The sequence below is a fragment of the Candida oxycetoniae genome (genome assembly GCF_023343755.2).
Source record: "Candida oxycetoniae strain CBS 10844 chromosome Unknown scaffold13, whole genome shotgun sequence".
NCBI classification, from domain to species: domain Eukaryota; kingdom Fungi; phylum Ascomycota; class Pichiomycetes; order Serinales; family Debaryomycetaceae; genus Lodderomyces; species Lodderomyces oxycetoniae.
In genome coordinates this window covers 45105-71718 of record NW_026055409.1, presented here as the reverse complement: position 1 = coordinate 71718, position 26614 = coordinate 45105, and the positions used below count along the sequence as shown (strand labels likewise).

General features: G+C 35.9%; 5 protein-coding genes across 5 annotated transcripts; 2 read left to right on the top strand and 3 right to left on the bottom strand. All coding sequences in view use genetic code 12, as the record gives it.

Moving 5' to 3' along the window:
- Nucleotides 1-883: 883 nt before the first annotated feature.
- KGF56_002048 (MFS transporter) lies at nucleotides 884-2669 on the bottom strand (the record flags this gene model as incomplete). Its single annotated transcript, XM_049323235.1, has 2 exons — nucleotides 884-2380; nucleotides 2430-2669. 2 exons carry the CDS (start codon nucleotides 2667-2669, stop codon nucleotides 884-886), a joined length of 1737 nt encoding a protein of 578 aa, XP_049180837.1.
- Nucleotides 2670-3138: 469 nt separating this feature from the next.
- KGF56_002047 (MFS transporter) lies at nucleotides 3139-4917 on the bottom strand (the record flags this gene model as incomplete). The annotated part of the gene is made up of 1 exon (XM_049323234.1): nucleotides 3139-4917. One exon carries the CDS (start codon nucleotides 4915-4917, stop codon nucleotides 3139-3141), a length of 1779 nt encoding a protein of 592 aa, XP_049180836.1.
- Nucleotides 4918-7971: 3054 nt separating this feature from the next.
- Nucleotides 7972-9861, top strand: KGF56_002046 (uncharacterized protein; the record flags this gene model as incomplete). Its single annotated transcript, XM_049323233.1, has 1 exon — nucleotides 7972-9861. One exon carries the CDS (start codon nucleotides 7972-7974, stop codon nucleotides 9859-9861), a length of 1890 nt encoding a protein of 629 aa, XP_049180835.1.
- Nucleotides 9862-14361: 4500 nt separating this feature from the next.
- On the bottom strand, nucleotides 14362-15528 carry NRG1 (Nrg1p; the record flags this gene model as incomplete). The annotated part of the gene is made up of 1 exon (XM_049323232.1): nucleotides 14362-15528. The coding sequence occupies one exon, from the start codon at nucleotides 15526-15528 to the stop codon at nucleotides 14362-14364; it is 1167 nt and encodes a 388-aa protein (XP_049180834.1).
- Nucleotides 15529-24986: 9458 nt separating this feature from the next.
- Nucleotides 24987-26084, top strand: KGF56_002044 (uncharacterized protein; the record flags this gene model as incomplete). The annotated part of the gene is made up of 1 exon (XM_049323231.1): nucleotides 24987-26084. One exon carries the CDS (start codon nucleotides 24987-24989, stop codon nucleotides 26082-26084), a length of 1098 nt encoding a protein of 365 aa, XP_049180833.1.
- Between the last annotated feature and the right edge of the window lie 530 nt (nucleotides 26085-26614).

Genomic DNA, 26614 nt, shown 5'->3' with positions numbered 1-26614 from the left:
CTTGTTACAACACTATCTCACTCTGCTCGATAGTGTTTCTCGTGTCATTCGGCAATACAAGAATATTTCAGTTTTTTAGAGATGGCCATCTCTAAAAAACTTTAGCTCTTAATTTTCTTCTAAATAGTGAGGGATTTCTCAAGTGAAAGTGGTTAGGTTTAAAAAATGCTTGGTGTATGACATTCATGGTGACTCGGGTAGAAAATAAACCAACCTTTTATAAGGTTAAATGGTATTATATAGTAAAAATATTTTTTGTTATAGTGGTGGTCGATAGTGAGCAACAATGACTAGCTTTGTGCCCATATTAGAGCACAATGACTAGCTTGATACAATAATATCTCGCTCTGCTCGATAGTGCCGATAGTGGAGCACAATAACTAACTTGTTATGTTCGATAGTGTCAAACGCCAATCTCTCCTTCTCTATTGTTTACGAAAATATTATATCAATGTCTCTTCTCAAAACGTATTCAAATAAACTGTCAATTACTAGAATACCCAAAAAACACAATCAATCTAGCTATTGATTCCGAAACATTGTTTGTCATTTCTCTTGGCAGATCAGCTCAATAGTGATGATACAAGTAAGCTTTAACAACTCTAATTTTTAAACATACATCACTAACACTATCGAGCGAAGCGAGATAGTGTTATAACAAGCTACTGCGTGTTGCTCGATAGTGTTATAACAAGCTGCTGCGTGTTGCTAGATAGTGTTATAACAAGCTGCTGCGTGTTGCTAGATAGTGTCGCTCAATGTGCTCGATAATGTTATAACAAGCTACTGAGTGTTGCTCCACTATCTCGCTCTGCTCGATAGTGTCGCTCAATGGTGTCGCTCGATAGTGTCGCTCGATACCCGAAACCATCTCCTCCATGCCCTAGTTCAAAACATATTTGGAGGATTTCCTGATCCTTGCACCATACTTGTAAAATAAAACCGGAACAGGAAGCATGAGAACCGCCAAACATCCGATTAACGTTGATGCCCATTTGACTGTTAAGTTAGTAAACATTTGTGTAGAAAATAAAGGAAATGCTGCTCCAAATCCCGAACGAATAAAGGTGTTTGACGCCAAAGCCGAAGCTGAAACGTACAAATAGCAGTCAATAATGTAGTTCAACGTTGGAAGAAAAATCGATATTAACCCATTACCAATAAAAAATGCTCCTATTGTAGGCACAATCCAGTGAACTTGTTTGGGGTAATCACCACTCCATCCTAACCAAAAGATTCCAATCACAAATGTGAAACCCCCAACCATAACCGGTGGTAATCGATCTTCTGGAACGGGTTTATGTCCGTGAGCTTCAATTTTCTTATTTGTATAAAACTCAAACCAAACAATTAACGCACATCCCGATATTATCCCTAAAAACATCGAGATATATGGTAGTTCTGCAACACCTTGACTCCATCCATAACCTCCCGAATATATAATTGGTATTGCTGTAAGGAACATATATAGCATACCGTAAATAAATGCGTTATAAAGACTAACCAATAAGATAATTGGTTCAGTAATTAACAATTTCAATGGTCTCGCCACATTGTTTCGGACAATTTCGCTGAAACTCAAAGTAACTTCCTCATGAGGAGCAAAAATCCCCCAATTACCAGTTTTTCTTCTTAACAATTCTGCTTTTCTTACTAGCAAAAAAGGATGGTAAGTTTCCTTTAGTACAAAAGTGTTCAAAACTAAAGCAACACATCCAATGATTGCTGAAAAGTATGACACAAATCTCCATCCTAAAGCATGATTTTTTACTGTAAAGCCACCAATAACAGGTGCAATCATGGGCCCTCCGAATAGAACAGAAGCAAATATAGCAATTGCTACACCACGTGTTCGTGCATAAAACATATCAACCATAACTGCTGGTGCCACAACTAAAGGTGCTGATCCCATAAACCCTGCGAAGAATCGACAAATTAAAATAGTTTGCAAATCTTTACCAGTAGCAGCGCCATATAAGAAGCAAACATAGCCCAAACTAGATACAAGCAAAACATATTTCCTACCAAACAATTCAGACATGGGGCCGTAAATCACGGGTCCACCGGCAAAACCAAAGACATACAAGGAAGTACCTAATGCTGCTACAGATGTACCAACATGAAAAACTCTCATGATATCTCTATTTGCATTCGAAAACATAGCGGAACCCATTGCAACAGATAATGCAGATAACCCGACACAGAGACAGTATAGCATTTTTCTCCATAATGGATAACTATGGGGATGATGAGGATCATCTTCACCGTTATAAGCTACACAGTAAGGAGTTCGATCGGGTAACATCGGAGGAAAAGGTCTGCCTTCACCAATTTCGAGTATTGGTTCATCTGAAGTTTCCTGACCTTTACGAACCAATGACTCCGTATTAGTGATTCTTCTGGACAACTCTAGATAGTTGCGGATTTACCTCATGAGATGTAAGCTCATCACCTCCTTCTACTATTTGACCAGAATGCAAGTTGACATCATCGTCACCATCTATATTACCAGCAAACGATTTAGGTTCCTCTTCAACTGATCTAGTAGAGCTAAAAGATGAAGAAAAAGACCCATCACGAGTTGGATCAACACTAGCTTCAGGATCTAAAATTGAGGGTTTACCCTGCTGAGATATAATCTCATTATCATTACTAAAATTTTGAAACATTCTTCCTTCTTCTTCTTGTTTCTTTTTCTTTTCCCCCCTCTTCAATCACAATTAGCCACAATTAGTCACAATCAGTCACAAATAATCACAATCAACCCTTCCTTCCCAAAACCATACCAACATTTACTTCTTTTTATAATTATTTGCTACATACCTAATTAAGTTGAAAAATCTGTCAAATTATCATGTCATCAAAGATTAGTAACGGAACGTTGCGGACTTGGTAGCGTCGATTAATAATACAAAGCATTGGCCACACACCACAATAGATTAAGTGACTAAGCAGCTTTCAAGGCTTATCTTTAGGTAGGGGACCATGCCTTAAAACCATGCCTTAAAACCATGCCTTAAAACCATGCCTTAAAACCATGCCTTATTAGTGTATATTATAGGATAGGATATGTACATAATAGTCTCTTCTTTTTTCTTCACTAAACCAAGGGATGACTATTAATGCAAGGGATGATTATTAATGCAAAGCATGTGTTGACTTTTGTCTAATTGTTGCTCCATATTTATAGAATAAAAAAGGGATAGGAAACATAAGAACCGCCAAACATCCGATTAACGTTGATGCCCATTTGACCGTTAAGTTAGTAAACATTTGTGTAGAAAATAAAGGAAATGCTGACGCAAATGCTGAACGGATAAAAGCATTGCCTGCTAGAGCCGAAGCTGCGATGAATAAATAGCAGTCAATAATGTAGTTCATTGTGGGAAGGAAGATCGATATTAACCCATTACCAATAAAAAATGCTCCTATTGTAGGCACAATCCAGTGAACTTGTTTGGGGTAATCACCACTCCATCCTAACCAAAAGATTCCAATCACAAATGTGAAACCCCCAACCATAACCGGTGGTAATCGATCTTCTGGAACGGGTTTATGTCCGTGAGCTTCAATTTTCTTATTTGTATAAAACTCAAACCAAACAATTAACGCACATCCCGATATTATCCCTAAAAACATCGAGATATATGGTAGTTCTGCAACACCTTGACTCCATCCATAACCTCCCGAATATATAATTGGTATTGCTGTAAGGAACATATATAGCATACCGTAAATAAATGCGTTATAAAGACTAACCAATAAGATAATTGGTTCAGTAATTAACAATTTCAATGGTCTCGCCACATTGTTTCGGACAATTTCGCTGAAACTCAAAGTAACTTCCTCATGAGGAGCAAAAATCCCCCAATTACCAGTTTTTCTTCTTAACAATTCTGCTTTTCTTACTAGCAAAAAAGGATGGTAAGTTTCCTTTAGTACAAAAGTGTTCAAAACTAAAGCAACACATCCAATGATTGCTGAGAAATACGAAGTCCATCTCCACCCCAATGCCAGGTTTTTCACTGTAAAACCACCTAGTATAGGAGCAAACATTGGTCCTCCAAACAAGGTACAGGAAAATACTGCAATAGCTACGCCACGATGTTTTGCATTGAATAAATCAACCATAACTGCTGGTGCAACAACAAAAGGCGCACTACCAACAAACCCAGCAAAAAACCGACAAATCATGACGGTTTGTATATCTTTACCAGTAGCCACACCGAATGAAAAACACACATACCCAAGGCATGAAATGATCATAACCACTTTACGCCCAAGTAACTCTGATAATGGTCCGTGTATAACAGGACCCGCTGCAAACCCAAGCACGAAAAGCGAAGTGCCTAGTGCCGCAACCGAAACACCTATATGGAAAATATGCATAATTTCTGTATCGCCAGCAGAGAACATGGCTGATCCCATAGACACCGATAATGCAGCTAGTCCTACGCAAAAAGAATACATTATCTTTGTCCATAGCGAGTAATTATGGGGATGGTCAGTATCATCCTTTCCGTTATATGAAACAATAAATGCTGACCTATCTGGTAGATCAGGTGGCAACTCTCTGCCTTCTCCGAGCAAAAAAATAGTTCCACTTTTTTCCGCCCAGGCCTTTCCCAGCTTTCGCAGTTCGGTATTTGTAATTATTCGTGAAATTTGCCTTGACAATAGTGCATTAGACCCTAGGGCTATTAAATCGGGATTGTATTGATCAAGTGCATTATCATACAAGGCCTCTTCTCTTTTAATTGCATTAACTTCCAAGTCCAGTGCCAGTCCATGATATGATTGCAAAATATCGTCATTTGCATCTTCAGATGCTAGCGATGACTCTTGTTCTTTATTATTTTTTGATTGATCTACCAACTTTATCGACTCTGAGGAGTTGGACCGAGAAGTCAGCTCCATTTGCAAAATATGGTTCTAAGTTATAGTTAGTCTTTATGGCAAAGAAAGAGTGGAAATGAGTGGAAAAAGTATATACAAAAGCCTACTGTTTCTCAACTTGAAGAAATTCATCTTCAAATATATACATCAATGATAATATAATGGCAGTTTGCAAAAAAAAGATGCAAAATGCATTTTTGTGTAACTCCATTTATTATATAACGGATTTGACAGATTTCGTATATACGAAAAATCAATAGTAGTGCACTACCATGTGTGGATAAGTAGCTTTGTCCAAATCGAGGGCAAGTAGAGGGAGAGAGAGAGGGAGAGAAAGTGTGTCTACGTCTGTGTTTGTGTGTGTGAAAGAAGTATGGGTCATTTAGGTTAGAAGTTAAATCTCTATTTCTTCAATAGAAACTAAAATTATTGCTATATTCCTGTGTGTTATTAGTAATCCTAAGTGGGTTGGCTTTTATTGATCTTTAAATCTAATAAAGAGTAGATATGGGCAATTGCCAACAACTTTATTAACAACATAACCTCCCACCCCTCTCGCCTTAAAAAAAAAAAGAAAAAAAAGGCATCATTGCTGTCTAGCAAACATAGCTTGATGAAGTGACCTATTGACGTAAGACTAATCTCAACCTATGATATGTGTTGAAGCGAAATCGGAAACAACACAAAGGAAAACTTTAGAAAATTAATAAAACAATGCGGCTTAGAATGTACAAATATTAACCACATTGAAATTCACTTCTAACTTGATTTTCATCGGGTTTAAGAATAGCAGAAGCAAAAAAATGGGAAAATTTGCACCAAAATTACCACCTCTTTTCCTTTGCACTAAAATGGTTACAAATCTCCTTTCCTTTGATCTAAGATGGCCACAACTCTCCTTTCCTTTGAACTAAGATGGCCACAACTCTCCTTCTTTTTACTTTTTTTTAGCCGGGGTAAACAATAGGGAAAAAAGATTTTATCAAGGGTTGAAGAATTGTAGGGGGGATGTTACGGGACTGATTTATCTGAATCCAGATTTCACTCTAATACAAAAGGAACTTTATTTCAGAAAAGTTGGAATTTCAAACTCAAAGTTTTTAATTAAGAAAATAGTGAGCTCGTTAACCTATATAAACTTTTTCATTAGTTAGTAGCTTTTTCAAAATATTGGTAATTTTTTCACTTAAACTCCTTATCATAAAAACGAAATATATTGAAAAACATTTTCTAGAGCAAAGTAGTGTGCTGCACTATCGAGCAGAGCAAGATAGTCCAGCTTGATAGTGCCGCTTGGTAGTGCCGCTTGATAGTGTCGCGATCTATTTTTTTTCCGTATGTCGTGGCTCTCGTTTTCAAGAGTGTCGGTGGAAGCTAGTGTGCTCCACTATTTCGCTCTGCTCGATAGTGTCGCTCGATAGTGTCGGTGTAGTCAGTACTGCACCACTATCTCGCTTCGCTCGATAGTGTTGTTTCACTCGTCTAGTCTCTATGCACCACTATCTCGCTTCGCTCGATAGTGTTGCTCGATAGTGTTGCGGATCCACTTAAGAGAGACTTTGTCCTGTTTCTAGAGGTATATTACATGAACAAAAGGTCATCACCAATAACCATTAAAATCAACTTGGCAAAAGAGTACATCTCATAATAAAAATTACTTGCAAAAACCATCAAGCCTCAAATGACATAAACGCCTCCTGTCAAAATGCAGTTTTTGCCTTGTCAACTAAACTTCATATACAACACAGAATGTACCAAATTGTTGAATATATATAAATATAAGGCATTTTCCCACATACATTCATTTTTTTTTCCAATTTGCATATTGTAAAGCGTTGAAATAACACTTTTACCCTCTTTATTTTCTTCAATTTTAACAATGGGATTTTTCACCCATTGTGATTAATTGATGATTAGATAGACTACAATCTGGCATCTGAATAGAAATAGAAAATGAAGCTTTTCTTTACGTAATAAGAGTTTTCCTACTTTTGTATTTTCCAAAATTGATTTTTCATCTTTTATAATAATTAGCACCCAACATTTTCAAAAAAGTAGAAAAGAAAAAGCCGCTGTTGTTAAAGCTTGGCACTGGCTTCTCAACTCTACAATCACAAAGCATATGTCATTGACAGATCCAACCCGTGTGACTTGCTTTATCTTCTCAAAAATAGGGAAAAAGAAATGGGGAAACCCGTTTGAAACAAATCAAATACTCGTATCCACCCTATTTCATGAACAAAAAAAGAGAGGCCTTACACTCAATCCTCGGTAATTCAACAAAAAATAGAAAGGCACTAGACTACTTCGATTGCCTGCATTACACACATGCGATGCAAGAAAGAACAAAATTGAAAAAAATTGTAACTCAATTACAATGCATTCACGTAGTTTCAAAATGCAGGTATTTGCATTGCGTATCTCAAAAAAATAATTCTGTAATGCACAAAATCAAGACCCTGTAGCATAAGGTATACGTATCCTGTGAGTGATAAGTATCACCTTTTATATTGCGTTGTGTCTCTCTGTGTTTGTGTGTGTGGGTGGAGCCCAACCCCCCCTTCCATTTTGACATCAATGATCAAAAGAGGGTCTCGAACTATTGAAGTATTCAAAGTTCCCTCACTCTCGCATTTACAGAAACCAAACTCGCCAAAAGAGAGAAAATGTGGGCTTACTTAATAGCTCTCTATTTGTATCATAACTCCTCTAAACCCTACTTGGCAACTAGTAATTTACGCTTAAGCAGGCTCGGGAAAGTCGTTTCCATTGGGATGATATGATACCACTTTTTAACACTCCTTCTACTCCCCCACTTTGAAAAGCTCATCACCAATAATAAAGGAATCAATAGGTCGTGCCCACCTGGCGAGATGAGCATTGCATATGGTAGCGCCATCTCATCACCTTTGGCGGCGGCGGTGGTGGCGGCGGCAGGGGGGGGGGAGGAAATTTTTCATCCGACTTTTTTGGAAGAACCTCGGCTTTTAGAGTTATACGGTATATGGTATTTCATATATATGTTTTAAAGGGCGATACTAGCGGGAGTTTTTGCAGTACTACTGATAGGTCAGAATGTCTCTTACAGCACAACTGCTTCTTGGGCTACCACCACATATTTTGAAGAAAATTATAAGTTATTTACCCCAACAATCGTTGATCAACCTTGCTACTACAAACTATGAATTTTACCATCCGTGCTTGCAAAGGCTTTATTCTCGAATAGTAATAACAGAAACTCCTCCTTTGCGAAGCTATGCTAGTCTTAAGCCCAAGTCTAGAAGTAGCGATGGTGGTGTCACTGATCTCTTAACTGCTCGTAAAGTGGATTTGCAAGATGGATCTCGTGTAACTATTTATGGGTTTCGTCATTCTCATGATTATGAACTAAACTTGAGAATGGTCCATGCAAGATTGGTCGTGCTTCTTCAAGCCTTGGAGATCAATCCCGATTTGGTTTCTTATATTCAGGAGGTTCATGTTTTTGGAGAATTTAATGATGTGATCATTAATGATATACAGAAATTGGCTGATAAATTGAGTCTGTTGGATTGTTTTTATATAAGCAATGCTTCTCTTCGTCAAGTTTTGAATCTAGATAAACTCTGTTTGAAAAAGTTTGTTATTGTGGAAGGAAACGGTATCAATCAGCAAGAAGAACACCACCACTATGTCGAACAAAACAAGAGACAACTTGTTGGTAGTCAAGTATCGTTGTCGCCTAGTCAATTAACATCCTTGATACTAGCCGATGATGAATACAGTTATTGGTCCTGGTTTCGAAAAGCGGTTTTTGCTAAACTGATTCAATTCCCCAATATGCGCAAGTTCAAGTTGGTTTTCAACCTGAGTGACATGAATATGAATACATTGTTGGTAAATAGTATTACTTGGGACAACATGCAAGAGTTGGAACTCATTATCCCCTATACAACAGAAAGTTCCGACCCCGATGATTACGTTCTTGACTGTTTAACTCTACTCCCTTCTTCATTTCCTAAGCTAAAGAAACTTTCCATTGTGCAAGGTTCTGTTTTTCCCACACATGCAGCTAATGAATCGTTTGATTTGAACATTTTGAATTTTGTTTCACAAGTATGTTCAAACCTTACATACTTGTCTATAAAACATAAATTACCAATCTTGGGCAACTTTCCCGATGGTGTAGAAGGAAATTATCGCCGGAGATATGACATGTTCATGACCGTTTTGCCTAAAATCATTAATAGGTACTCGTCAAACAATCGATTAACATTGGTTCTACCTAACCTATTTCAAACATTTGCATGCTATGAACAATACATGAACACTGTTTTATTCAATGGTTGTAAATGTGAACATTGTGACGAATTCTTAACCAAATTAGACGATTACATGATGCATCATAAATACCACTGTATTGACACTCATCAGTACAAGGATATGAATGTTTCCCATTTATTTTCCGTTATTGGTGAATTTTTAAACCATAGAATGATTCAAGATGACTTAATCACTCAATTAGATCAACTATCGTTCCCATTATGGAATCATCATTGGGATTTCCATAAGGTAACAAATCACACTGAAAGACAACCTTTCAAATGTTATGAGAAAAAAGTTATTGATCATGGAGAATATGACGAGGGTGCGACATCAGACGTTATCTCGACTGATGAGTGTGAATTTACAAAAAGACTTTATGCTAACATTCCGAAATGTATTAGTCATTATACTAATGATATGGTTCAGGCAATATTGAATCTACACCGAGGCAATGCAGAGAGGAGAGCAGACGAACAAGAACATACTCATATCAGCGGAGTAGATAGTGACGTCTTTGCTGATACATTAAAAGATGGTGGTGATTTGGATACGTTGCGCAAGTTCAACATTAGAAAGATTATTATCAATGGAATTGTATATAATATCGGCTCGGAATTGAACGGCACACATTATTATGTAAACGTGTATGATGATGAGTAAGTAGATAGAAAAAAAAGGCATTGTCGTAACAAGCTAGTCAGTATTGGAACAAGCTAGTCGGTGCTGCTCGATAGTGTTGTTTCCATCTCAAACTCACTTTTAATGGCTATGAAATAAAAATAATCCATTGCAAAAAAAATATACCAGTATGTCACGTGATTAATACCTAACGTAGTTATTCTTGATGGTTCAATGAAGTAAGCTACCAAGTGCTGCTCCACTAGCTCGCTCTGCTCGATAGTGGCATATACAAGTAATAATTTGACAAAGTGGGAAAGGAAAACACCGCCTTTATACTCTATATTATTGATATTTAATTGTGCTCCACTATCTCGCTCTTTCTGGTGTGAACAGGAAAAAAAAATTCATGGAAAAAACCCTTTATTTCAAAATACGACTAACCCCCCTTATTTCAAAACAGCAGCAAACCCCTTATTTCAAAACAGCAGCAAACCCCTTATTTCAGGATACCGCAATTCCCCTTCAAAACAAGAAACAGGTTAACTTTGTTAACTTTGTAACAAGCTACCAAGTGCTGCTCCACTATCTCGCTCTGCTCGATAGTATCCTGATACCTGTATTTTCAAAAGGTGCAGCAACAACAGGCAGAAGCGAGAATATGCAAAAAATCAAAAGGGGCCCCTTCTTCCCTGTCTAAAAAAAAAAACAATGACTTTCGAGGGGGGTTTTTTTTTATATCTATTCCTACATACTTTCTGTAGGAACTAATTGGCTCACAAATACGAACTGGAAGTTCGACAAAGGTCATTCTAGCATCATCACATTGTACATTTCTTGATCCCTGAATAATCTACAATTTTTCAGGGATCAATACTTTATGTCAAAATTTTCTTCATCATATACCGATTCTTTTCTTCATCATATACCAATTCTTTTCTTCATCATATACCAATTCTTTTCGTTTTCTTTCATTATCAGCTGGTAATCTCCAACCAAGACGCCTTAGAAACACCACGCATTTTTCTTTTTCAGCCGATTTCTTTTTTTTTTTTCGGCCGATCTCTTTTTTTCTTTTCTTGACCCTTCTTTTTTATTTAAAGTATCGTGAACAGTGAAATTCTAAATCCCCTTCTACTCCCCACTTAACTTGCCCTAATGCAACCCAAGCCCATGTATGTACCAAAATAGATTTTTCTTAAAAAAGAAAACTCAATGGATCAAATGGGTGTTCTATTCTTGGAAAAAACTCAATGGATCAAATGGGGTATTCTAATATTTCTTTTTTCTTTTTCTCACGTCTCTTGTTACATATTACAAGGAGGTTTTACTTGTTTATTTTCCCTTCTTCAAGAAATCAACCTCATAATGAGGTATGGGTCAATGCTGCTCCACTAGCTCGCTTTGCTCCCTAGTGTCGACTCTCTTTTGACACCACATGATTGCTATAGTTGACTCTGTTTGGGATAAAATTTAGACTCGACTTCATACCATAAGCCTTACATATTGTAGATCGTTACCCTTTTTCTTTTCTTGTTAGCCCTTTTCACCCTATGTTACATCGGTAAAGTTGCTTCTCTCTACGCTAGAGCAAAAATTAACCTTAGTGGTCTTTTCTCTTTTTTTGATGGATTATAAAATCGGGACAGTAATAATATTTCACTACCACACCAACCTAAATCTAAACTTAAATTTACAAATCTCCAGAACTCAAAAATGCCAAAAACTTAAACTATAAACTATAAACTTTTAGAACCAGATAAAAGTCTAAAAAAAGCCAACCAGCCTCAAATTTAGGGGTCACACACCCCCTAGAAGAAAACGAGCACAAAAACCAAAGGATCTTATTTAGAAAGCTTAAAACTTTCTACAAATTTAGTGTAAGTAGTAATGGTGGGTGATGGAGATGGTGTTTAGTCAAAAAATCAACAAAATAAAAAGTATTTAAAACCACTGGGAATCCTAATTTCTCTTTTCTTTTTCTTTTTCTTTTTTAGCCCACCCTCCCCTTCAAAAACACAGGTTACGACCTCTTGGTGAAAAAACGGGTGCATTGGGTTAGATAGACGTTGCAATACCACATTATAATGAATCTACATTTGAGGGGGGGCAATACCACATTATAATGAATCTACATTTGAGAGGGGGGGAGGGTATGGAGTAAAGAGTTTTCCCTTTTTTTCTCTTATCAGGATAGTCAGCTCTGAAAGAGGGATTAGGGAGTTTTTCCCTAGTTCCTTATTTCATATTTGTTTATATCCATTCTCTTTTTACGAACTTTCCTAGGACTGAGCAAAAGGGGTCTAATTTTCTTCTCTAATAACTCTCTCCGAATTCGTCCCCCCCCCCTCTCTCTCGCCCTCTTTGATCGACACTAGGGAGCAAAGCGAGCTAGTGGAGTTGCATTGACTCATACCTCCCATTTTATGACCAAACATCATCTCTATAGGGAGTATTTTTTTTATCTTCTGTTTCTCCTTCTTTCATGATTCTGAAAGAGGTGCATCATATTGCATCTGATTCTTATCTGATCATCAACAAACTAAAAAAACTAGAGCTAAGAGCTATTAATTACAAAACCAAAATAATAATAATCTACCTTCATCAGCTTCTTCCACATAAACACAAACTCTCACTAGATCACAAAAAAGTGGCAGCTTTCCCTACTCAATTATTGCGTCACCAACTTTTCTATCTATAATCACTCTATATCGAGAAAGAAATTTTCTTGTTTTCAGTGCTCTCCAACCCCCAACCCCCCTTGGCGGTGAAAAAAGACACTTGATCTTTTCACGACTTGAGCTAAAAAGAAAAAAGAAGAACCTAATACTAAAAATCATCATATATTCCCATTACAACAACCTACAAATAGTTTACAATTAACATCCAACTGGGAAAATATTCGGTTTTCTTTTTTCTTTTTTTTTTTTTCTTCGATATTGGAAAAGAAAAGTTTCGTTTTCCAGACCTAGTTTCGTTTATTGGCATTGGCTCCTGAAATAAAATAAACAACATTTATTCAATCTTATCATCTCTTTTACCCCACAAAAAACTACTACTACCACTATTAATACTACGACCCATGATTCCACAGCCAAACTCTTAGCTAGCAATAACAGTTGTAAGTATGCTCCAAGAACTAGTTTCCAAAATCGCTACCATCTTGTTCTACCAGCTAATAATTTTTTTTTTAATAAAAGGCTTACGTCACCTAAAATAGTAGAGATCTGTACTATACACAAACCTTTTATTAGTCTATCCTCTGTCACGAATCACCACCCGCCAACTCTTTCATATTCTTTACCTTGAATCTAAACCAGAACCAAGGCCAAAGAAAAGGAGAAGCAAAGAAACAAAAGTAGGAAACAGAGGGAAAAAAAAAAAGGAGAAAGCCATAATTTGTTTACAATTGAAATCAATTAGGTAAAAACATCTATATTTGTTACCAATCTTCCTCTTTCTTACTCTAACTTTATTGGCATGTACCTTAATGTAAGTTCCCCCCTATAAGTTATCTTTATTTTTCTTTATTTTTCATTTCGTATTATTAAGTTAAGGAAATAAAGGGAAAGGGGCTGCAGGAGGTGATTAGTTGGTGAGAGTGAGGGGTGTTATTACTTCTGGTACATTTTGAAAAAAAAATATAAGAATATTGATATTAATGTATGACTCTGACTATTATCGCCTGTTGAAGCTGTCTTTTGACTGGTATGTAAGGTCATGTAAGGTATTGCTGGAATTGATATCCCGAAATTAAACAAAAAAACAAAAAAAACTAGCAAGTTTAACACTTAGGACAACTACAACTACAACTACAACTACAACTATTAACTACAACCACTGCAAATCCTGGGCATTTTGCAAAATGCTTAGTTCAAGGAACCAGATCTAATGTTCTAATATAAACTTTGCTAAGAAGTGCCATGAGCAAAGAAAAAAAAATATTATCGTTCAATAGGCGAACAACAACTTGGTGAGTAACAATTAAAATGCCAACTTTTTTCGCAGCCAAGTATTGAATCTCTCTTTTATTTAATATAGGAAAATTGGCACGGCGGGCGGGCCGTTTGTGAACCAAGCCAGTCCAGAAATACAGAAGGAAAGAGTGTAAGATTGAAACGTGGAGAAAGTGGTGTAGAGTCTTATTCATTGATAACGTGTGATCAAGAGATACCAGTTATATAAACAAAATACTGGTTGATTTCAGAACCTGCTGGAAACTGTCCAGAATTCATACAGGAAACATTATTAACCACGGTTTTGCTATGACTCTTATGGTTACAGACTCTACAATATACTCTCAGTTTTACGTCTCTCTCCCTCTCTCCCTCACTCTGTCCATTTGTATAATTCCATCATATCGAGTTGAGATCTATCACTCAGACTCCTTACTTTGGTCTAGCATCGGTTACAAACCTAAGCGTAAATCTGAAACCTTAGTGTATAGAAAGAGGCTGCGCAATTGATGTCTGTGTTAAAGATTCAGTTTTCAATATCAAATCATTAGTATTTCATTACTATTTCTTTTTTTCATACTTGTTACTAAACATATGATTTACGTATATAGTTCAAATTCGGTGGTGGGGCGGCTTGATGATGTGGCAACAGCGACATTACAGGCATGCCAATAGCAACAGCAGGACCATCCATATTACCTTGATGAAGATTACGGAGATGAGGTGGTAGTATTGCCGGTGAATAACCTGCAGATCCAACCCCATTTGTATTATTGCTATTATTGTTATTATTGTTCCTAGTATTGGTATTGACAACGCTTGCTCCACTTGTACTTCTAGCCCTTTTATTCTTACCATTAGTATGTGTTTTATAGTGCTGCATACAATTATCCTGCCTTGCAAACCTAGCATCGCATGAAGGCCAGGGGCATTCGTGTTTTCGTTCTCCAGTGTGAATTTTATTATGTCTTGCCAAGTGTCCACTCGTAGTAAATGATCGAGAGCACACTTTGCATATATGTTTCCTTCTTGGGTCTCTAGGCGACTTACTCATAGCATCCGACGAACCAGTGACAAAATGACTACGAGGTGATGTTGGTAATGCAACAGATTGTTGTCGGTGTTGAGTCAAATGAGGCGATGTCATTGTTGACGAACAAGTCGATTGTAGTATAGCTGCAGATGAATTTGATCGTATCTTTGTATCGAATGTGTTCATTACTGGTGTTATAGGATTGAAATTGGTTTGAGCGTGCGTAGTGGCAGGATCGTGGTTCACCGTGAGAGGCACAGGTGTAGCAAAACTGTCTTCACTACTATTCACTTGTGAGAATACCACTGGGGCCTTCGGAGAGAATTGTTGTGGCAGCTGCTGGGAAGGCGGGGTGGACATTCTATTGAGTATTGAATGTTGAGTGTAATAATTATAAGGTGGTGAAGCAATCGACAGTAATCTATTATTACGTTGTTGTTGTTGATTCAAAGTGTATGCGGATGAGAAGGAATAGCTTCCGTTACCACAACTGCTACTGCTGCTACTGCTGCTGCTATTACTCCTTGAAGATTTAATGTCAAAAGGTAACGGAATTGAAGTCAACAACTCACTAAATGAAGGTAGTGAAGTAATCTTTGGTTTGGTTTCATCAAACATAGCTCTGCTAGATGTGTCTTGATGACAGATCAAGTTCTTGAATGACATCTTGTTTAGTGAAGTTGAATCTGAATCTGATTTATACGATTCTTGCTTGAACATGGAATTAACTGAAAATCAACTGAGTACCCTGTCACTCAAGGTGAGGTTATTTATGACTATGCTTATTTGCTTTTTTTTGTCAGCAGAGTTTAGAATGGACAGTAAAGTTTTCAAAAAACGTCAACTTTGAAATGGGCAAATTAGAGGGGGTAGCAGGGAAAGGGGGAGGGGAGGAAATCGGTAGGCTTTTATATAAAGGCATATAACCACTTCTGTTACTAGATGTATTGAGGATACCAAACTCTTACTATTAGTCTTACCTGTAAATACGCTTGTCACATTCTCTAAGTAAGTGGCAATTTCTGCCTACACAAAAAAAAAAATGTATCTAAGAGCTAAAGTTTCTCATTTCTGTGCAACATTCAAGGTGTAATTTCTTATTTATTATTTTTCTCTTCGCTGTCTAATTATAAATTCTTGTTGAATTGGTTCTGCGGCAAAACCTAATCTTGTTTAGTAATCATACTGCGAGCCTAATATAATAATATATTTTGTTTTCTTTTTCTTTGGTTCTTGCATAGTTTTATCTCAGATACAGTTGCTTAGCTTCTGTACTGCATACAAGACCCCTATGCTAATGTTGAAGAGCTGTATAATAAGTTATTATGTAGTTTATTAGTCTAAAGATTGTTCCTATGCATTATTAAGTAGCTCCGCATCTAACAGTTTCTTTTCCTTATAGATAGTAGAGACGTACGTTTTCGGGAAGTCCCTCTAAAATGAATTTATCTATTGAAATTGAATAAGTCTGTCAAAATCGGGACGTTATTAATAAATTAACTATTCTAATACAACCACCACCACTACTACTACTACTACTACTACTACAACACATATGGGTGGGTGGTTTCAATCCTCTTAACAGCATGTGGGGAAAGTCATGATTACTTCAATGCAACTCTATTGCAATCTGATCATATTTTTAATCAATTTAAGAGATCCACAGTTTTCGGATATCTGATTTTTTTTTTATTTGGTAAGAGATTCAATTCACACAAGTAAAATAATATATCGTGAATCGATTCTTATTTTCTTCTATTAGTTTTTTTAATGATTGCAATGCAAATTATATAAAATGCCCTCACCACTAAGGCTCAACCTATTACTATCTCAGCTGTTTTCAAGGAATGGATTCACACACATTGTCAAAATGTACTGAGAAATTTATGGTCTCAGGTGCATACACTTCTTTTTTTTTGTTCCACCTACATAAGAAATTCTCAATAACCATTTCTTGATAATCATCTTGGTTTCACACCACCTACCTCACGCATAATACATACATATATATATGTGTGTGTGCTAATTGTGTATTAACATTTTACCTCCCATTGTCCCCTCTCGCCAATACTTACTTGACAGCAATATTTTTGTTTTTTTTCGATTATACTTGCATGTTGTAGATTGAAATTAATCATTCCAAAGTCTATAGAGCTCCGATTAATTGAGATCTACAAAATTAAGCTCAATTGAGAAAGAGAGAGAGAGAGAGAGAGAGAGAGAGAAAACGCGCGTGTGTGTAAAAAGATTTCTCTTACCATGGGACTTGGTTAATCAGCAAAGTCGGGTCTTATATACCCTCCTTGTCTCCTCTTTGAAAATATCAGTTCGATCATGACCTTGACTTATAGAGCATTTTCACTCTTTCAAACTTGATCCTACACTCCTAGATAAGATGAAAGCTATGGTAATAAAATCCACAATAAACATTCCACTTTTTTTTTTTTAATTGTAACATTAAAACTATTTTATTGCGAAACACCTTTACTTTTGGTTTGCTGCAAAAACATCACTTTACCTTGTAACTTTTATTTCAGATCACGGACATGGAAAAAAAAAAGAAAGAGAAAAGAAGATTCAGTCAAGATATCCTTAATAAATGATGACCTCAGTATTTATTTCCTTGACCAACATTAGAGAAAGTTCCCTAGAAAAGATCAAAAACGTAGAAATAGGAAGGACCAACTGGCCCCGTTAAATCATCTATTGATTTTTCTTTTCTCTTGTTTTTTTTTTTTTTTGGAAATTTTTGGCTACACATCTAAGATCAATTAGATAATAGCCTGGTAATAAGCCAAAACCACTGATATCGAAGATGAAAAGTTGTTGCATTATGTGAAACAGGAACAATAGCGAACAAATAGGGCGCGAGTGGATTGGACTCATCGAATGGCTATTGTTGAAGAGTATGAAAAAAAAAAAGGAACTTTTCGATATTCATTGTAACAAAAGGTAAAATGTAGGGGAACTTATGTAGACTTTTAGATCCTAGATTTCTATGTGGTGCTGCACAGACATAACCGTTTTGAGATTGTTCTGATGATCTAGAGCCTATCTCCTTCCTCAATACTTTTGAATATAATATCCACATTAACATCTCTACCTTAATATTTCAATATGAAATCTCTGAAATTCAGTAACAAACACTTCTGCAACTTCATTTTGTTACAAACTTTCACGACAATATAGTTACATACAACAAATAGTGTTTGTCGTTTTCAAAATAAGAACCCTATTACAGAGTGTATACCCTGGTCACGACTACAAAGAGCTGAGTTTACTCAATAATCCTTGTCTTAGTCAACGTTGTTAAATATATTATTTGTCCTTCACGCAGATTCTTTAAAATGCAAAACAAGATAGTAAAAGTAAAAACAAAGGAGGGGTATATACTGATATGTACAGAGGGTTTCCCAAATTCAATTTCCAAATCTTATAGTAAACGCAAAACTCTTGGGCCATTTATAACCGGCATATGGATGTGTTGGATGTATGAAAAAGAAGGGAGCTTGAGAGGGGATATTTATTATACTAGTAAAAAATAAAAAACAAAATAAAAAAAGGGAACAAAAATGTGTAGTTTCGTATTCATCTTAATATTCATTCGACAAATATACTATATTTACCAGACTTACCAGACTTTTCTCCTTAAAAATAATAGAGAACAAACCTATATGGAACTAACTTTAACAAAAATTGAAAATAACGCGAGGTCAAAGGGTATTTGTCTGTTTTTAGAAGTTGCTGTTACTAATTAGATTATTCCCTATCTTTTTGAATCTCTCTTTTTATATTTGTTTCTTTTTTTTTTATAGACTTTTTAGGCTATTTATTTATCCGCAAAGCCATAAAAAAGAAAAAACCGTAAAAGGTAAAATAAGGGTAGCAAGAACACCGAGGGATCTTGGTGATACAAAGTTTAAAAAAGATGAACTTTTTCAACCTCTGAATGAGAAAGAGTTGCATAAACTTCAACCAGACTTCATCCATAACTGGGAGGAGGGGGGGGGGGTGCACCAGGAAAGGAGTCGATTGGCACACATCATGGCTCTCCCTTTTGATAGCCTTTTTTGACTCCCTGATATTTATAGAAATGGGAATACTTTTATCTCTTTTGCTGAAGAAATTCTAGTTAGTGTATATCAATTGATTTTCAAAGAGCTTTCTGTGATAATAACAATTTGCTGGAAAAAGCAAAATACATATGGAAAAACAACATACTGGAAAAAGAAAAATTATCGAAAAAATCGCACAGTTACCCGCTCAATAAATGCGATCGGGCCAATTGTGTGAATGATACAACCATGAGACCCCTCCTATTCTTCCCCTCTCCCACGACAGGAGCATGCTCTCGAAGGGGCTGTAATTATTTGTTTTCGAATTTCGCAGCAAAGTGTATAAAAAAGGTGTACATCATTTCTTAAACAAGACAAATTAAAAATTAGTGCAAATTAAAAATTCAGGCTTTGATACAAACATCATTGGGTCATATTGCTAAAGCTAAACTCATAAACACGCCTTACATTTGAACTCTTCAAAATTTTGTCTATGATACGTTTTACCCATGGTGGATACCTGGGTGAAAAAAAAGAAAAAGTTAAATATTCAATTGATTTAAAAACACAGTGTAACAATAAAGAAGAAACTCTTTGTGCTATACTGAACTCGCACCAGGATATGTTTCCGATGCTATAACCGGGGTTTAAATATTCTATATACTTCTTGTTTTTAGAGATGGGAGTAAAACAAATATTCTTAACTGAACTCTGAGAACCTAAAGCTCCAGATTCACAACAAAAAAAAAAAAAATAAAAAAAAAAAAAAAAGCAGAACACACAGGTAAGATACTTTTTTTTTTTGGTTCATAGTCAAACTAAACCCCCATCTCTTCCCCCAATCTCATCTACTCTCATATGGGGTGGCTATCAAGCATGGGTTCTAAAATACATCAATATTTCTATTACTCTTAACTTGACTTTTTCGTGTTATGTGTGATGTGTGATGTGTTTTTAGTTTTTTTTTGTCTATTTCGAGACTAGTTTACGTAACTTTTTTTCAATCGCGTATGAAATGAAACCAGTATAACCAAAACAGGGTCTCGAACAAGCGCGGGATACATAGAGAGTCTTGAATGGTTCAAGAATTTGAGATTTTTAATAGTGAATTGCAGTGCAAAACAATACATCAGCACCAAACCTTGCTATTCGAATGCAGACCCATTTTCCAAAGCAGTTTTTTCTGCTAGCTCGATAAAACAAAACCTTAGGTAGACTCTAAATAATTGTCTTTTCATTCTATTTGACGGTTACACTTTCCTATCTGCGAAAAAAAAAAGGGAAAAGTACCAGGTGTAATTTGAACCAAAACAGATAATAATATATTCATACCCAACCCTCAAACTCATTTCTGGAGTTAATTTGTATGTCAGTTGAATAACTTAGAATTTATAAAAAAAAATTACAGGCTCATAATCCTATTTTTTATTTTTTCCCAGGATAGGAATCAATCTGTTTGTTTTTGAGATGAATTAAATTGGCTGCATCGGGTAAGTAGAGGGATTACAGTTGGGTTTAGTTACATCGGTAGTCCAGACGGTTTATAGTTGTATCTAGTCTAGTCTTCTACCTCTAGTAGAAGGCAGCCAGTCTAGGAAGTCAAAAAACCACAAATATTGTTCTCACAGATAACCTTATGTAGCCCATATCCTGAATATTTCTATCCCAGATTATAACTATGTTTTCCTGACATTTCCATCTTTCTAACTAATCTTTGTGTGCTTTAGAAAATCTTTCAAATTGCCTCATTGATCGCGATCCCCGATATTAGTCCAAAAAATGAAAAGTTACATGCATAGTCCACAAACCTCCCCAAAAAATGAATAAACCTCTCCAAACAAAATAGTTGGAAGGAAAAACGGGATAGCCTTCCACTCACCTCATCAGAAAATTAAGGTTCTTTGTTTTTCACTACGCATTTCTCAAAACCATTGAAAAGCAATTCTGGTTTTTTGTTCCTATGTTCCCCTTTCAACTTTCTTTTGTTGCCAATGTTCCAACAATAAACTAATCTTTACAAAGAGAAAAATAGAAGATGTGAAATGATGGAATCTTTTGAATCTTGATTGTTTTAAAAAAAAAAAGAAGGATTGAATTTGGTTTGAAATATTTACTAAAAATATGTGTGATCTAGTAAGTAGAAAATGTAGATGCAACGTAAAGAAACCCTTTTTGGTTTTAGGACATTTCGATATTTTAGATATGAAATTTTGGAAAAGATAACAGGTTTCCGTGGAAATTGCCCGATTTTTTTTTGGTAAAAAAGGAAACTCTTACTTAAAAAGACAAAAAGATGTGCAGATGACGTTAAGAAGGGTTCATTGCGAAACTCTTTTTTCGGAAAAACTTCACTACTAGGGATCTCAACTTTTCATTTCCACTTTTTTATTTTTTTTTAAAGCTGAATCTACACTTAACGCAGTATTGCATTACTAGACATTATCAAGAAGTTCTTTCTTGTTTTTACAAAGGAAAGAAGAAAAGAAGAAAAAAAAAAAGAAAAGAAAAGAGCATATTCCTTGCCTTATTCTTTGGTTTGTTCCTTGAAATTAAATAAAAAAAACAAAAAAAAGGAAAGAGTACAAAAAAGGGAACAATTCTTTCGAAATGTTACAAAGCAAAGCTTATTAAACTTTGCAGTATAAACTCTTTGAACAATGGCATGATACCAACTTTTTATATTCTGTCCTTGGTTATGAATAAGAGAAGAGGGGAGGAGTACAAGGGATATATATTTTTTGAGACAAGGTGACGTGTTTGAATATTTCATTTTGCTCTCCTTGCTTGGAGAGTATGAGTATATAAAGTTACACAGGGTAGTAGATAACTCAATGACTTTTTTTCTTCCCCCCCCCCCCCATCAATTCTTCATTCCTTTACTACTTACTCAAACTGCAACATCAATATCCCCACTTTTGTCTCAGTTACCTTTTTTTCTTTTTATTCTTCTTTTTCTTCTTTGCTTTGAAGTAACGCAGAGGTATGTGGTAGTAACGGCATATTAGTCAACATTAGCAATATAGTACATACATTGTTCGTATGTTCTAATAGAGAAGTTCTTTAGTTCATATAACTTCTCTGCTTTATCTCGCTTGCGCCTTCAGAAAGGTATAGAGACTTTTAGTTTTCTGTTTTGTAAGTCCTTTTTTAGCCCAACTTTTTTTTTTTTTTTGTCAACAAGTTTTAAGATTTCCGGATCATCCTGTCAAAAAAAAATTAAAAAAATCATCTTATGATGGGCTTTCCTTACTAATTGGGGTAGAAAACACGAAGGAGGAACAAAGAGGATAAAATAGAGATATGAAATTAACATCCATAGGTTTTAAAAAATAAAAGAATGCAAACCGGAAAACTTTTATCCTTCAACCTCCCTAATAATAGTCTCGCAAATACCTTTTGCGTAACTTTTTACGAGGAAAAATACTTCTTTGGACACTTTGTAGATCATTTAAAATTAAAAAGTCAACCAATGTTGCTCTTGACACTTTGCTGAAACAATATAAGTCAAAAAAAAAAATCACAGCATGAACAAACAATTCAACTCACTCCTAAAGAGGCAGATGGGGACATACATTTCTCTGTCCAGTCACTACTATCTCCGTCACCTTTCCCTCCATCCTTGTAAAAGATACTACATTCCCAAGGCAGCCAACCCTGTCCTTTTTCTCTCTTTCTCTCTCGCTGCCTTTCTATCTTGTGATGTCACTTTATATCAAAAAAAAAATTAAGGGAACGTAGTAAGGAAATCATTGTAGCGGCGTATCTGCATGTGAAGTACTGGCTTAATTGTTACCTATGCTGAAATAAGGGTACGCCATGCGTTCGACGCGGTTAATGTTTTTATTTTTTTTTTCAATTTTATATTTTTTCTTAGTCTTAATCTTAGTCCTTGTCTTTGTCTTTGTCTTTGTCTTTGACTTTGTCTCTTGTCTTTCAGGGATACTTCGTTCCAAATATGGCAATTGTTAACAATTGACACTTTGGTTATGTGAAAATCCAAACCTTAAAAAAGAAAAAAAGGACTTAGTTTTTGGCCAGCTTTGCTGTGGCTTTCAGATAATAGCCACCTTGAATGATACAATATATATTCTAATAATAAAACAAAAGTTGTTTTCTTAACCAGCTCTGCTAATTGTTCACCTGATCAACTTCACCAAAACTTGCCAACTAAATTATGAGGTCAGCTTGAATTGTGCTTGCAATTTTCTTTTTTTTTTTTTGCAGCCACTCATTTAACCACTCTGAGACTTACACCTACCAAAATTCCCTTTCCCAAAAAAATCAAAAGAGCCATAGTTCTTTTTTTCTCATTTCGTTGTGAACATTCAGATGTTTGGTAGATTCTCTTAATTTATTTGTAATGATATAAGATATTGATTACTATCCTAGTTTTTCACTACAATATAGCTATTTAACAGTACATTGTATAGATTACCAAAGAAAAAAAGTAAGAAAAAAAAATGTTTTGTGCCATTTTGAGCTGACAGATCTTCTGGCTTTCAAAGTATTCTGGGTGGTGGAGAATAGAGAGAACCCTGACAGGATGATGATTTTAGTCCATTCCATTATGCCACTTTTTTCCATTGATCGCTACAGATTGTGTTCAAAAATATTCAATATAAAGTCCAGAGCTGCTTCAGATGTTAAATACATAAAGCTTGATAAAACATTGATAGAAAAGACACATGATTTTAGAGCAAGTTCGACGGAGAAACACGTAATCTTTGAGCTAGTTCAACGGAGAAACACGTAATCTTTGAGTTGGTTCAAAGGATAAACACGCAAGCACGAAGCATTACTACAAGCCCACTCTTTTTCTTTTGAAATGCGTATTCTCGAAATGACTATCAATGCCTTTTTATTTCCTTTTCTTAAGGTATAGAAATGGGTGCTAGCTACTTTTGCCAATTTGCTGCAACTAGTAGTAGAAGAAAAAAAAATAGCCTATACGAAGATAATGAAAACTAAGAGTCTCCTTTCTTTTCTACTGCGGGTTGATTTTTGGTAATGTTTATGGTGGTGGCATTCTATTGAAAAAGATATGCTCTTTCTACTTTTATGACACTCTCTAGAAAATGATACTATTCAATTTTTTTTTTTTTTTTTTTTTTGCAAGTTCGTATTGTCTTGAAAAGCCGTTAGGACCAAAAAAAAAAAGTGAAAAGAAACTTGAAAAATGCGAGGCTTTGATAGGGTATTTTAGTCTTTGTGATATTGCTTTGACATTGTTGTACAATAGAAAAGAGCCAGAACTTTGTGCATTTGAGTTATCTCTGTTTGAGGGGTTGGGGCATTGTATTTCGTATATCGGAAAACAATAGCTTTTTTAATATGTTTTATTGGCGGAAATACTTTTACGCCGAAACAACATCTTATTCGTTTTTCTTTAGTTGTTCCAATTAGAAATATTCCTCGGTTGTCCAGTAGTCCATAGGTGTATACACTTTTGTGATATTTCAAAGCAAGGTAATACACAATCATTCAAGCTTTTGAAAAAGTTTGTTTTTTTTTTGTCCCCTTTAGTTTCATAACTGAGGCATCTTGAGGCTCGAGAACATAGCTCATTGGAAAGTATGTCACGCACTGCAATTTATTTACCTAAAGTTTTCCATACTTGAAAAATCATCCCATTTTAGATGACCAGAATTGCCTTGGTTTTCATTGGTGCATATACATAGCATCAAAGGGTTAACCATGATATAGATATATCTAAATGTACCAAACCATCAATATGGACAGAGAAAAAAAATTACCAAGATTTTGACTTAGGGGCATTTAAGAGAGGCAATATTTTGAATATAAGAGGTCTTTTACTTGAGTTTAATTGCATAATCGCACACCTCCCAAATCAGGAAGAACCTGATTCGTTTTTTTTTTTTCTTCCTTAACCGGAAGTCCTCTACAACTTTCAGGAAAAACCCCTTATTTTTAAGATTTTTTTTTTCTGCTTCAACCGGAAGTCCTTGACAAAATTTTCCCATATATTACGTCACGTGAAATTGATAATGATTACATAATCAAACTTGACCTTGTCAAAAAAAAAAACAATTCCGTCTTTTGCTTTAATTGAATTTTTCACTTTCAACCAACTGGGCACCACCACCACCAAAGTTTAGCTTCAAGATGTTCTCGAGGATCTCAAAGAGAAGCATCTCCATATCATTGAACAGTGAGGTGAAGTTACCTTTTATCCCGTTGGTTAGTGAAACCGGGTTTCCAGGTGCAATTGGAAACACGCCGTTACTAAGATTGCCTCGAATCTCTGAATCTGTAGGTAGAAATATCTATGCCAAAGCCGAGTTTATGAATCCGGGCGGTTCCATTAAGGACCGAGCTGCATTATATGTGATCAAAGACGCTGAGGAGAAAGGGTTGATTAGACCTGGAGGCACTGTAGTTGAAGGTACAGCAGGCAATACCGGCATTGGATTAGCCCATGTTTGCCGAGCCAGAGGTTACAAGTGTGTAATATACATGCCCAATACCCAGTCTAAAAGCAAGATAGAAACGCTTAAATTACTAGGTGCCGAGGTTTACCCTGTTCCTGCCGTGGCATTCACCGATCCGCAAAACTACAATCACCAAGCTAAAAGACATGCTGAACGATTAGAAAATGCCGTTTGGACAAATCAATTCGATAACACGGCAAATAGACAAGCACATATAGAGACGACGGGTCCTGAAATATGGGCTCAATTAAACGGGAAAGTTGATGCATTCACTTGCTCCACTGGTACTGGCGGTACGTTTGCAGGCATTACACGATACTTGAAGACAATCAGTAATGGGAAAGTAAAAGCGGTACTTGCAGATCCACCGGGGTCGGTGCTCTACTCGTACATCAAATCAAACGGCAAGGAAATGGAAAGAGGAGGCACCTCGTTCACTGAAGGGATTGGGCAAGGAAGAGTCACTGATAACTTAAAGCCTGATATCGAATTGATTGACGACGCTTTGAAAATCCCAGACGAGGACTCGATAACAATGGTCTATAGATTATTAGACGAAGAAGGCTTATACTTGGGAGGAACAGGCGCCTTGAATGTTGTTGCTGCTGTCGAAGTAGCGAAAAACTTGCCTGAAAAATCCAATGTAGTAACGATTTTGGCAGATTCGGCTCATAAATACAGCGATAGAATTTTCTCAAAATCTTGGTTACAACAAAAGGACTTGTACAATGCTATCCCTGACCATTTGAAGAAATACGCAGTCCTAGAATAGATATAACTGCTATTCTAGACAATTTGAAGAAATACGCAGTCCTAGAATAGATATAACTGCTATCCCTGACCATTTCAGTCCTAGAATAACTCCCATCCCTGACCATTTCGGCCCCATCCCAGAATTCGGTTATAGGTCCTAGATTATGGTTATAGGTCCTAGATTATAGCTATAGGTCCTATATTAGAGCTATAGGTCCTATATTATAGCTATAGGTCCTAGATTATAGTTATAGGTCCTAGATTATAGTTATAGGTCCTAGATTATAGTTATAGGTCCTAGATTATAGTTATAGGTCCTAGATTATAGTTATAGGTCCTAGATTATAGCTATAGGTCCTAGATTATAGCTATAGGTCCTAGATTATGGTTATAGGTCCTAGATTATGGTTATAGGTTCCTTAATCATCACCATTGTCTCTTCTTACATTTCCAATTGTCGTGTGCATCAAACCAAAAAGATTTTTCAAAATTTTTTTTTTTTTTTTTCATTTTTTTTTTTAAACAGCTTTTCTTTCAAGTGATAGGTAA